This window comes from Meleagris gallopavo, chromosome 16 (assembly GCF_000146605.3).
Source record: "Meleagris gallopavo isolate NT-WF06-2002-E0010 breed Aviagen turkey brand Nicholas breeding stock chromosome 16, Turkey_5.1, whole genome shotgun sequence".
NCBI classification, from domain to species: Eukaryota; Metazoa; Chordata; class Aves; order Galliformes; family Phasianidae; genus Meleagris; species Meleagris gallopavo.
This window is the reverse complement of record NC_015026.2, coordinates 4,270,074-4,284,379: the sequence shown is the minus strand read 5'-3', so window position 1 is coordinate 4,284,379 and position 14,306 is coordinate 4,270,074. Positions and strand designations below refer to the sequence as shown.

At 36.8% G+C, this 14,306-nt stretch overlaps 1 protein-coding gene across 1 annotated transcript in view; it reads right to left on the bottom strand.

Moving 5' to 3' along the window:
- Positions 1–1,087: 1,087 nt before the first annotated feature.
- Positions 1,088–14,306, bottom strand: part of LOC100549076 (glutamate receptor ionotropic, NMDA 2A-like) — a 93,670-nt gene continuing 80,451 nt past the window's right edge. The window contains exons 10-11 of the mRNA XM_031555775.1: positions 8,082–8,212; positions 1,088–1,684 (exon numbers count right to left, since the gene is read on the bottom strand). Coding sequence (XP_031411635.1) covers positions 1,088–1,684; positions 8,082–8,212 — 728 coding nt within the window. The remainder of the gene's footprint in view (positions 1,685–8,081; positions 8,213–14,306) is intronic.

Genomic DNA, 14,306 nt, shown 5'->3' with positions numbered 1-14,306 from the left:
AGCAATATTTGGAGTTTCTGAAGCATGTTGTATCTTAAAGATGTCATTTTCTAAGAAAAAAATAACCACTCCAGGACACCATACAGCAATCAACTCCCAAACTAAATATGCACATACATCTCAGAAGATTAAAAACATCCCAAAAACTCCATATGAAGCTGTCACTGATTTTTCTTTTTCTGGCAATTCCAACCTCCTTTCCTATAAAGAGCTGCATCTGCAATATTCAGTCAAAACAAATTTCATAAATGCTGCTTAGTGATATCCCTAGGAGAGATTGTGAAGAGCTATAAAAATATGCAAGATTCCTTTTACTTCCTCTCAAAAATCAGCTAAAAAAAAATTGTTTCTGTGTGGCAAATATTATGCAACATTTGGGATACAAGTAATGAGGAGTACTACATCCAAAGGGGATAAATAAAAGGACAAAATTAATAAATAAATAACAAGGAATCCTGATTTAAACCTTACCAGTTCCCATATGACAAACTGCTCTGAGAAAACATCCATACCAACTTGAACTATGCAGATGAAGTTTTACAGTTATTCTAGAGGAAGTGACAAAAATGAAATGCTCACAAGAAGAAATGAGAGATTTCAGTTATTAGGTAGTAAAAGCTGGATAACTAATCTAATACTCTGGATAACTAATCTAATACTTCTACAATATCCAGGATCACTTACTTAATATTACACATCACTTTTCTTCTGAAACATTACCATCTTCCTGCTGAAGAGTCCTGGTAACAAAGGCAAAGCCTTCAATAGATTTTGGTAATGTACCTCACAGTTCAGGTACGTAATGGCACTATTTTATTAACTTAATTTCATACCACCTGAAATCAATTTGTATTGCCTTCTACATCAGACTCAGTGCTTATTCTCAACAGCACATATCATTTCCATGCATACAGTTAGCAATGTAGCAGTTCTTACTGCACATTCCCTTGGAACAGCTGAAATTCATTGTTTAAAAGGGGTGTGATGGCATTATCAAAAACTATTTTTCTCCTTCAAGAGACATACAATACTACTATAATGGAAAATTACCAAGGTTACATAGAAAAGAAAAAAAAGACAATAAACCTTACTGGTGCAAAGTGTGAGATGGCCGGTCGTTTTTCTCCAGTTGACCATAGCAGCTAGTTTTTGCTTCAGGAATGAAGGAATACTTTTCCAGCATGGCTGATGCAGCGGTGGCAATAATCCCAAGGCCATCCCGCACCCGAGCTTCTAAACTGTAGTCCCATTCGTCATAAGATGCTGAAATGAGTCCCGAAGGAAATTCCTTGGGAGTAATTTCTGTGTTACCACTAACCAGGCTTGGAACTATCCAAAAGAAATCATACCCGGTAAGGCCCAGCGAGCGAGCCTCATCTAGTATGTAGACAGCTTCATCCTTGGAACAATAGAGCAGGATGACAGATGAATGAATTTTCTTCAGCTGAATTTGTGTCTTGGCATCTCCAAAGGCAGTATCAAGAATGATGATGTTCTGCATGTCCCATCCCACAAAACTATTTTCCACTGTGGTCTTAATGACATTGATGAAGTCTCGATACCCAGGAAAGGTGGTGGTTACCAGAGAAAACACGTGCCAGTCATAATCCTGCATGATCTTAAGCATGACGATGGCTTCCTGCTGGATAGAAGCCCCAAATTGGAAGAATGTTGACATCACATCCTAGAATACAAAATACATTGAAAGATTACAACTTATGGACAAACCTAAAAAGAAGTGCATCTCTACTTCTAACTCTTAACTCCACCACAGCTACCAAACTTCTGTTGTGTTTAAAGAACTCACTGTGCTCTACCATATTCAGACCATTAATAAGCAAGGTTGATTGCGAGTTCCACAGCTAATTAAAATATTTACAAAAGAGTGACAAACTGATATTTACAGAAGATATTTCCAATAGGTTTGTCACCTGAAGACAACTGAATTCACTACTTACTGAGGAAGCACAAGCTCCTCAGAGGTAGCCACTCAGTGTTAAACATCTCCTCTTCAACTTTAGATTCATCAGACTTTGACACAAAAAATTCATAGCAAGTTTTAGTCATAGTGGAACTAAATTCCAATACACATGCTGTACAGAAATGAAGCAGCTCTGTTACTTCTAAACCTACTATCTGAGAGCTGCTTTATCTCCATGGGCTCGCCCAATTTGGTTGAATTTGATAAAACTCCACAGAATTACATTTATTATCCCTATGTATTGAGTTCACTACTGCTCATAAGTTCACTACTGTTCGTGCTCCACTCAAGTCACAAGGTCCATTGATGCCCAATGAAGAATTAACAGGATGTCACTCCAGTGAAAATCAGCAAGCTATCAGCATCCACATTAAAGGCTGAAATGGAATTAAATTCAAACAATGACTCCTAGGAGTTGGACAAAACAAGTGAAATACTAAAAATGGAGCATTTCGGTAAAGTTCACACCCATATTGCATGAATCTTTTTCATATAATTGCGAACGTGAATGTTAGTGAAAAATCAAGCAACTAACATCAAACTGTGATCAAAATGATGAAAAGATTGAAATTATATGGTGAAAAAAATTCTGAAGCCAGGAAAAGTTAGAAAAAATTTAATTAGAAGTAGTTGTGGAAGAGATTAAATAATTTTTTATTCCAAGTGACTTGATTTTCCTGCCCCAAATTAGCTGGATTCAAACACTGCCATATAAACAAAGAAGCAATAAAAAAGAAAGAAAAGACCAAATGAAAACTTTGTGTTTCCTTCTCTTGCACATGAACGCACATTTCACAGCCAAATACCTCCCAGCGTGTACCACACAAGAAATAAGTAATCTTCCAAATGCTTTTCACTTAACATCATTTCTGAATATTGCATATGATGTAAAATTGTCACTACAGGTCAGCTCTTCAACATTCCTACGCCTATGCATAGAACAGACTCTAGTTTAGAACAGTTCTCTTTAGTTGTGTTATTTCACTGATGAATATATTAGGCTACATTGATTTTAATTAACACAAACCATAACTCTGTCATCACCATAAGAATTGCATATTTCACTTCCCTAATTCCAATCAACTGTGTGAATATTTCTCTCAAAAGCACACCTTCAGCTGTTATGACAATGTTTTACGTTTCCTTGCTCTACCTTTTCCATGAGATGAACAGGACAGATTCACAGCTGCTGTCACAGCAGAGGTTAGCCCTGCCAGCAGACTGTGGCTGCTAGGGAAGGAGCAGCAATTGTTGGTTAGTTAAAAAAACACTTATCTAAAATACCATACTACTTTGCAATATGAAAATACAATGCTAAATCAGAACAAAATAGGGGTCAACATAAGACAAAAATCAATTTTCCACTTGAGGGACTTTTCAAATTTATGTTTAACAATATTAGGACAAGAAGCAAGAAATAACACGGAATGCAATTTAAAAAGCAATCTACAGAATGATTATATTCAGTTATAAAGATTTTTATTACAGAGACTACAGGTAGGACCTTAAAGGTATGTCAATTGCTTCATTCTCTGTTTGTATCCTTCAAAGAGATCCAGAAAAATAATGGTTGTTCTCTTATTTTATGCCTCTGTAACTCAGATATTCTATTTGATATTACTTTTAAGGCACATGGTACTAAGTCTACTATATACAGAAGAAGCTGTTTCCTGTTTAATGACTTATAGTATCTATTTGGCATGTTTATGGAGACTGAAAAAAACTGAAAACAGGTGATCAGTCATGAGTTTAAGCTGAATCAAATAACATCACATCTAAAATATAGAGAAGGAAATTATTTTTACCAGTATCAAATGCAGGTGAAAAATGTATCTCCCAGTGTACTATCTTGGTACTATTTTTTCCTGGACTGTTTGAAATGATGCAATGATCCCAATGTAATGAAAAATGAGTTGTGTTTTAGCTGTGATTGATAACAGGTTTCACATCCATGTGATCTGCATTCCATATAAACCCATACAAAATTTTCAGTAAATGCAAACACTGAAGGGAGCTGAAAGAAAAAGCTTTCCTTCCAAGAAACCCCACGCACTTTTAAACTCTTATGTTATTAAATTCCTGCCTCTGTTCATTAAGAGAGTATAGAATATGCAATTCCCAATACAAACATCACAGAGGTGCCTAGGGAGAAAACTCCTCCATTATCACCATGGGAGCAATCTGAGGGGAAATTAAACAAAACTATGTACTTTTAGGAGAAGCAGAGCAATATGAGACTGTGGAATTTAAAAATTATTACAAAGAGAAGAAAAGATTTCCTTCCTTAGGACCTTTCACTTCTTTCACATGTAGCAAAACAGCATTCAGCAGAGCAGAGGCTCTACAGACAAGGATGGATTTTATATTCTCCAGATCTGTGTTCGTATACCTGTAAAGATTTTGTGTTCTATCATTGGTTACTGAGAAGATGAGGGCCCTCTGACGGAGCTAAAAAAGGATGGAAAATTTCTCACCATGTCATTTAACTGTGCAAATGGAGAGCCACTACAAGATAAAGGTCAACAAAAAGAATGAATGGAGGGCTTACTTTAAGTTTGCTCTAGGAGAAGAACGCTCAAGTTAGAAAAGAACAGCAGCAAGCAATGGAGTACATTATGGCTTTCCCATAGCTGACATGTCCCTTTTTATTATTTCAAGGAATAAATATCAGAGAAGTGTGATTGTGAAAGGTTAGTACCAGCTTAATCAAGCATGTTCTCCTTCGTATCCCAAGGGAGCCTCTGCAGGAATTTATTTTGTAGAGGTCTCTGTATTTTCAGGTCATGGTTTTATCCTAAGAATGTTGCTAGTTAACAGTTATTTTTTCTTTATTGTATCGATTTCATTTTATACTGCCTTTTTGGCACATTTGGGCTAGCTGTGAGATTCAACAGTCACCATTAGTTTTAGCTGTATCAGAATAGCAAATAAACAAATAGTAAGACATGAAAATTTGGGTTTCTAAAGATCATTGCAGAGTTCACTGATTTTCAATTCTTCACACTCTTCAAACAATACAACGTTACATCTAATGAAGTTAAAGTAACTCAACATGCCATCACACTGTGAACGCGTAACTTAATTACAGAAGATGACTAGTTTTGCACAGAGATCAGTGCTCCAGTTCTTTGGGCTGGAGCACACCATCTGGGATCTCATTCACAGATTGTGCAAACATTAGAAACTGGAGTTTTTGCCTCAGCTCCCATTCCACCATGAAAACAGGTAAGGGAAAAATGTTTTCAAAAACTGAAATGACATCAACAAGGTTGTGACTGTGCCTAATTAAAAAAACAACGTGAACCAACAGAGATTTTCATGTCATTTGATAAAGATTTACCCACGAGATATTAAGCATATAAACTATTTGGCAATATTGGACATATTTTATGCTATAGATCACAGCTGAGTATTATTTCTCTTCTCCCCCTTGTAACGAATGCAGATAAATGTTTTGCCATTTATCTAATTTAGGTCTGATTTTCTCATGGTTTGTACAACCAGTATCCTCCTGCCTTACTTATGCAATTAGTCAGCACTAAACTGATACTCTTCTGAACAGTCTAGAAAGACCTGGTTTTCCATGGGGAAATGACTTAAAATTAGGCACGCCATACATTTTCCACCTCAAGGAACACCTGATTTTATTTCAAGAGCTCATGGGTGAACACCCTTCAAACAGTTGTTATGAATTATTTGAAAGCAATCAAGAAAGTTTATGACTTTTCAAAGACAGAGAAGACAACTGTGAAGATTCTCCAGCAACATTGGTGAAAGATTTTTGCTGGATGGAAACATTAATTTGCCAACAGTACCCATTCAAGGCATGACAAGAAATTTGTGGTGGCAGAGCAAGAAGTAAATGAGGTCCTATCATGTTGCTCTGCAGATAAAAAGTTTAGAATAAACTGATGATCTGGTTCTGTGCAGGTTAGCTAGCTGGTTGAAGAAAAGTATTCATAAAAAATGATGCTATAAAATGACATAGAAAGAGACACCAAAGTGAAACCAGAAAGTCTTAAAGTGTTTTCAGCTACCACAATTTTACCCCAAGGCTTTCAAAGTGCACTTGATGGAGGGAGAAAGGGAACCAGAGGGCCATCTTTGGGGTCAGGTGATTAAAATAATGAAATTCGTAAGTATTGTGGTTTTATTTAAGGAGCCTGGTGAAAATGCAGGAAATCCAGCAGAGATAATGGCAGATGCTTGTGGGAAAAGTCTGAATAACTTTCCTTTCCTAGCATCAGTGGTTCATAACTCCTCTAGAAATAAAACACCATAAAGACAAAGGATAAGTGAAAGATACTAGCCAAATGAGCCACACAGATAAATTTAAAAAACAGGTAAATTAAAAATATATATATTGAATATAGACTGTCCAAGCCCAACATCTCTATTCTCATACTCACACTAGTGCATTATTTTCCAATATTCACATTGTTTCGTATTGGTATTCATATACTACATACTTTGTGAACAAAACAACATGCTGGGCTATGTGGAAATCCAATCTATAACCTATGGAGAGTTATCTATCAAACCAATTAATTCATATAGTTAAAACTACATCTTCTCCCATAAGGCTATCAGAGATGAGGTTCTCTTGATTTGTGGGCAATCTGGGGAACTTCAATGGATGTAGAAGCACTGCATTTAGTTTAAATTGACTTATATTATTTCTTGGAGGAGATAGGTTTTTCTAATTATAAGTGTTGAGAACAATCTCATTGTTAATGACAGTGCTTACTGATAGCAACTTTGTACATGGTTTAACCAGCTGATTGTAAACAAGAAACTGGCAGCCAAGTTTCGGTGCAGGCAGATGGATCTGACACATATGATGACATCTGAATTTCAAAGGAAACGCCCCCCAACCCCCCCCAAAAAAAAAAAACAACAACCCTTTTTCAACATACTAGTCTATATTTTTAAATTTTTCAGCAGGTAAGATTTCATTCTAAGAATTTAGTCTTACAAATCTTATAGCCCAAAAGGTTCTTTAAGAAGTACAGTGCCTAACTGTTCTCTCATTAACAGCTTTTTATGGCATCAGACTAATTTGGCTTTTTTTCCCCCAAATCAGCCACTCTAATTGATATCATCCTATTGTAGCCAAATATTTAAACATGCACACAATTTACTGTGTGCTATCCATGGGATATGCTGAGATAGAACCCACTTATGTTTTTGGGTATCTGATAGATTAAAGTAAGCGGACAATTTGTAATATTTTTTTCAGTTTAATGGTAACATTTCATGTGTTTACATTATTACTGCTGTGGAACCAAAAATAAACATTGCTTGAATTATTTATAGAAATTTAGAAGAATCAAAGTTATGCAGTAATTCATCAGTAGGACAAACTTCCATTCCAGCTCTTTGATATCTTACATAGAAACCATTTTCCTTCACTGCAAGGTAATATCACAGAGTAATTTAGATATGTACCTTACACATGCAGCAGATAAGAAAACTGGTTCAGAATGAAAGGTTTATAGTACTTAAGGACAAGTAGGCAAAGTTTTGTACCTTACCTGGTACAAGTACTGCACAGGAAAATTCTGCATATCCATTTGCTTAAAGCTCATGCAGCAATTAATTTCACAGAAAGATTTTTCATTTCATTTCTACTATTAGGAACATTAAAACCTATACCATCCAAACTTAATAATCCTAGTAAGCAGAATCACAACTTCACTCAACCATGATTCCATTGTTATAGCCAAGAATCCAGTCTTAAATCCAGAATCAGTAACAATTTGTCATTTTTTGGCAGCTAAATAGGCTGATTACTTATTGCACGTATTGCATAATTGTGCATAAAAGCCTTACATTATATAGAAATATATGCATAACTAAATATCAATACAAATGTCTTAAGACATCATTTCCATATCTGAAAACATTTGGTCTTAATTGAATGCTAATATACTTCTCACTTGTATTGGGATGAGATGCCAGAAAACCATTAACTAAGTCATTTCCATACATCTACACTTATCAAGTAAAAATGAAGGCAACAAACAACCTCCCCCACCACCCCCTTTCACCAAATGGCAAGTATGAAATATTAAGCAAGTAAAGCCAGTTTAATTTTTACCATGTGCTTTTCCACTATAAGCCAGGACTGTAGGACTGGCCAACCCCACGCCAGCTCAGCCTCCTTGGACTGAAGAGAGAAATCCAGCATGAGGCTAGCTGAGAGGACAAACAGACAGATGGGAAGGAAACCTTGTAAGAGAAAGGATAAAGGGAGTTCAAAGAGCCACTCAGAGCAGCTCCCCATGGCAACAAAGATTTGTAGGAGATATCCAAGCAACGGAGGAAGATGAGGATAAGATGTGAGATTCAAGATTCCTCTTGATCTCTTCAGGAAGACAGACGCCTTTTGGTTTCCCAGGTGGTTTGTGTGCTAAACAAGAAGAGGTGTGAACTTGATTCACATGCCTTTGGAAAGCAAAGTCACAAAAATCACCTACTTATCCAAATGCATGCATGCTGCTTTTTAATTCACCTAGAAAGAAGTGCTTCAAAATACTAAGTGTGCTCCACTGCTTTAACATACAATCAAATCTGAAGAGAGGGTACTCCAGGGAAATGCCATTTATGCTTATCATCTTTTTATTTTCCTCTTCAGGCACCTTTGACCTCTTGGGCAAACCAACAGCTGTTTGTCTGTTATGCTAATAGGAATTACATGCTTTCTCAGAGCGATCAGCCCATCAGGCTCACAGTGATTATCGTTTTGCATTGTACATTTAATAGCAGCAGATCAGAAGCAATTTCAGTTACAACATTTCTGAGATGAATGGTCTACACCAACATGTTCATACCAACTTAGCTTGAGCTGAGAGGGTAGCTGACTGTATCTTGGGATGAAACTCACTGGTCAGAACATAGCCCAAGTACCAACACAGGGTAGTGTTTCACTGATACTCATTTCAGATCCTTTGAATAATCATAGCTCAGATCACTTATGAGTAAAGAACATCATCCATATGAAAAGGAACACAAGGTGGTGAGGAAGGATGTGGAATTCAGATGTAGGCAGACCAGTTTTACAATAGCAACATGCTAACCAGGTGAGGACATGAGCATTTACAGTTGCACACTACAATGAAGGGTAGGTAAGGTAAGGTAACATATGCAGACAAGAAATTGCACTTCTTCCGACACCACCCACACTGTTCCACATCTTTGAGGTAAATCTACATTTTCTTTTTGGCACTCTGCTTAAGGAGGCATCAATTCATTTAGCTGTAAGAATGTCACACATCAAGACATTTGCCAAGCACTATTTCCAAATGCAGATAATACACTGGGCAGAAAAGCTTTACCTACATATATTCAAATTACTGAGACTTTTGTCCAGGCAGTAAAACTATTTTTTTCGTGTGAAATAATGTAGTTCAAATTACCACTCCTTAGTTAAGTAGAGGCAAAATATCTTTATGCATGGTTCTGACTTACAATGAACATCTGAAGGAAAACAACTTAAATAAAGGAAATGTTCAAACTGCTAAGCTAAGGTCCCTGCAGGCACAGTAATTCTTTCTAGAAATGCTTCCATATTTGACTGTCATACTATGTACAGAAAATACTGTGCTGCTGTAGTAAATTGAGTATCTCATTTCCAGCTATTAAAAAAAAAAAAAAACAACAATAAAAATCAAACTTCTGCTCAATATTCAATACATTGTGAAGAAAATTGAAGCTCTCTTGCTTAACCTGCACAATATTGCTATATTTGAAGAAAGAGCTGCTGTAACCTCATCATGAATAGCAATAAATGACAAAACATTATTTAGATTGATGTTTCTAATGCCAGTGATTTGTTATTAGTTGCATTTTACAACACCATGCATATAGCTCTTTCCTAAAAAGGCACAACACCACACAAATCAATGACTTCTATAGATTCATATTAAACATATCAATATAAACAACAGAGTTGATCTAAGACTGGTAGGAACATGAAAGATTTTTAACAAGTCTCCATACAGACAGCAACAGATCTCTTCCAAGATCCATAATGGAACTCAATTATAAGTCACTCACAGCCAGTGGGAGTTCAGGACGCCAAGCAGCCTACAAAGGTGGGGATGCCCATGCAGAATGGAGCAAGCACTCAAATAGGAGAGTTTGGCTGTGCTCTTTCTATCCACACAACTGTATGAGTCCTGAAGGAAAGGTGTTGAGTACTCAAGTTAGCTGACATAGATTGCCTACCAATACGAAGCGCATATTCACTAGCAGAACTGTGCAAAGTTGTTTAGATGCCAATCTTCTTAGTTCCTTTGAGAAAAAGACTTACATGTAGAATGGCTAACAACAGAACTCCTGTCCTCACAAGTTAAGCGCGTTCAGCTCCACGCATAAAAGATGAGCGCTCATTACATTTCAGGGGCCTTGTACAACAAACCTTGTTAAGAAAGTTGCAGCTGCAGCTTAGATTTCAATATATAAGGCACAAGGGACTGTGCTTTGCCTTACAAGCGTGTTTTGATTTGTCTCCATTTGTGCCCCCAGTGTCACATCCTGGAATTACAGAGTTAAATTTACAGAGTACAGAATCGTTTGTGCTTTGCAGGTCCTTTAGAAATAATCCGTGGATCTTCAGCTACCAAAAATCCAGCCGGAAATACTGACACTGGAAAGTAGCATCCCAGCCTTCTCCATCTGATACTTGCTATCAATAGCGCGTGTAACCTTTCACCATCATTAAACACCTTACTGAAATATAGGACTGATTCTCAGCTGGGCTATGGCTTACTGTCACATAATGAACAACCAAAAGGAAGAGAAAAAGCAGAGACACGACCCTTTGCAATATACTCCACCAAAGGAGAACTCCTGGAGCATGGGTTAAATGGAAGAACTGAGCTAGACTTCACGGCACCACTCTCACTAGGCTGTCCTGGCACTCATCTCCATGAATCGTAATTCTCTCTTTAAAAGCAATGCAACCCAGAGTTCACCAGATGATGATATTTCATGTTATGTTAACAGATAATTAAAAGATGATGAATAATGAATCAGATATTTTCTTTCACTGTGTGTAGATCGCGTACTACCAGTAAGTATTTGGACTCTTACTGGTTCTTGATAAAAAAATATATTACGCATGAATTTATTTACTTTTTAACCAACAAAACATCTTCATTTGAAAATATAGCCTTGAAATCCCATAACTGAATTCATATATTCATATGAAGAAATGAAAAGGAAAAAAAAGTAGAGGAGAGGGCAGAAACAATACATTGTGATGGATGACCTGATGCCAAACATAATCAGTTAAGAAAAGCCATTTACCAAGTCCATTCTTTTAAAGTTAATCATCATTCCTATTAACAAAATACTGAGAGTAATGTTATTTCAGATTAAATCAGTGAGGGTCAGTAAAAGTTTAGCCCAGCAAATTAGAGCAGTAATTAACTGTTATTCTCAGCAATGCAGCTTAGCCAGCAATTATCTCTCTATCTCATCAGACTGTATTTGCACAATGACAGTTTCATAAAAAGGCACTTACACAAAAGCTGCAGTTCAACAGCCATCAATTTTCAAAGATGTAATAATTTCCTTAGTAATAAATAGTACAGACTTAGAATAAACGAGTATATCTAATTTCCTTGTAAACCTTTATTTCCATAAGATTCATTTATCCCAAAGGATACATAGAATAACTGAGTACATGCTACAATGCTACATCTCATGAACACGCCTTGAAACCACCTGTACAGAAATAGGTTCTGGTCTCCCTTCCCAAGTGGCTGTAAGTGTGGTCCAAAGGTGGTTTTGCTCCTACAGCTGCATGATAAGATGTCACTATACATGATAGGATGTGACTGTACTCACCTCATCTCAGTCTATCAAATGATAACATACGATTTGACTGTGTAATGATTTAAACATGTGAGATATAAAATGTATAGAATTATGCGCACTGGAAGACTTCTGCACACCAAATGCTTCATTTTCATGCATGGAGATGAAGAACACTTCCATTTGATTTTTGTCCAGACCTCATAGAGAAGTTAGATTTATTGTCATACAGTCACTCCCTAGAAACAAAACACTAACATTTTGTTGCTATGAAAATATCAAACCATTTGTGTTGATCAGGTAAAATATACCATTATTTTTTTTCCTCTGAAAAATTGCTTTTCTTATAGCTTCACACAAACCTCCAAGATAGAGCAAATTTTATATGGCGTATTTATAAGCAAAATTCAACACAAAGCATAGAGTGAGGTATAAATAAAAATAGAATCATTAAAACAAAATAGAAATGATTGGTACTATGGCAGAAATAAGCACAGAGGGAAAAGCAGTCCTTGTTCCTGAGAAAGGGCTGAAATTATTACTTGAAAATGAAACAAGTACATCAAAATGAGAGCTCAGCTGAGCAATTACACATACACTGCTGCACTTGGAAATTAAATGGATGCATAAGAGAAATTCTCATTAACTCATTCATTTAAATTAATATACAATGAGCAAAAGAATTTGAGTAGACAGAATAATAAAATGATGTTTGCTCCAGCAAACAAGGAGGAAAAATACAAAAGAGATCTGATTGCCAACTCCGCTACATGGGAAGACTGGTCCTCCCCTTTGGTCTCTCAGATGCACTCAAGTGCATCATGAAGCCTGGTATCAGGTGCCTATTCCTACTCATGGATATGAAATAATTTTTCCAGCTATTTAAACATTTTTACACTTTCTCAATATCTTAACACAGGCCTTTTCCCACCCCATCAAGCAGCAGCTGAGCAGAGATTTATTTGAAAACAGGAGCAACTTTGTTTATTGCAAATCCTAGGACCAATTCCTGCCCTGTACAGAAAGGTGGGGCCCATCACTCTTCCCAGTCTCCATGCAGGCTCAGGAAATTTGATGGCTTAGCGGAAGAGGAGCAGATTAGTCAGAGAATGTGATTCAATTGGCTATATATTCATAAATGAGTTCCATCTATTCCCTCCACAACAGAAATTAGAGAATTCAACCTCTTTCATGCTCCTCACATGGTTTCCAGAGATGTCTATACACAGAGTGTAATACATGGTCTTCAAAAGACTATGTTGACCAATTTCTATGTACTCGAATACTTTAAAAAATTGGATTAGAAGGAAAAAAAGATTCAAGCAATTAACACATAAGCCATGATATTTAAATAACCACTGAGGTGTATAGCAGTCACCCCATTACCAATTTACAGCTAACTGTAGGATGTCTCATTTTAACAGAACTTTTTACAAACCATATTAGATTTTACATTGCTGCTTGAAGTGACTCTACTGTCGTGTCAAAGAACGTGATCCAGCCCTTAGCCCTTCAAACAATGACTTCAGCTGCTGATCAGCCTCTGGAAGCATTGACCCAAGGCCTCTCCTTACCAGCTTTTACCTTTGTGAAAGTTCTATTCTCCAAGATCCACAGACTGAGAAAACTTGCAAGTCAGAAGATAGCCCAGCAGACGTTATTCAGGTTTTTCAGGTCAACGAATGATGATCAGTGTTTTAACCAGCTGTATTAACCTTATCTAACTGATTTGCCCTATTCTCCCCCTCTCCTTATTTTCTAATTTGTTACCTTTGATTGGCAGCTGTCACCCTGATGGTGCAGCTGGAAGAAGGACTTGCGTGAATGTTCCTCAGTTGCTCCAGCGAAAAATCAGTCATTCTGTTTTAAAAAGGGTTTTGTGCCTCACTCATCTTAACTGGCCAGCTCTGCTCAGAAGATGATGAAGAGTGTTCAGCAATTTTCAGTTCTGCAAGGCTGTAACCCCTAAGGAGAGGGATAACACTGAGCACTGCAGGGCATGGATGCAGCCTGGAGTGAAAGAGACTTAGTCTCTTGTTACTGGAACCTGTTAAAGTAGTCTACACCTCTGAAAATGTAGGTTAGATTCAGAGGTCAGATAGCCATAAAAGAAAATGCACTGGTGATTAGACATTCATAGCAATTAAATACTGACATTCATAGCGATTTAAAGTATTAACTGCAAAGCAAAGCAAAAATCACATCTCATTCCAATTCAAAAAGACAAATCAGAAAGATTACCTCAAAAGTCATGGCCTCCTATTTAAACTTACATTAAGGATTTATATTTTCCATCTCTGAGCTGTAGAATTAAGGCACTATTTGGAAATGTGAAACACTTCAATGCAAGTTTTGCATTTATTTAATGCAGTTTTTGCAGGTAAGGAATTACACCTTAGCTATTCAGCTTCCTTCGAGTTTGTACTCTTGTTGAGCAACACCTTGACATCAGCCAGCAATAACGTCAGTTTTTCCTGACCAGGATATAGACATGGCATCCTTC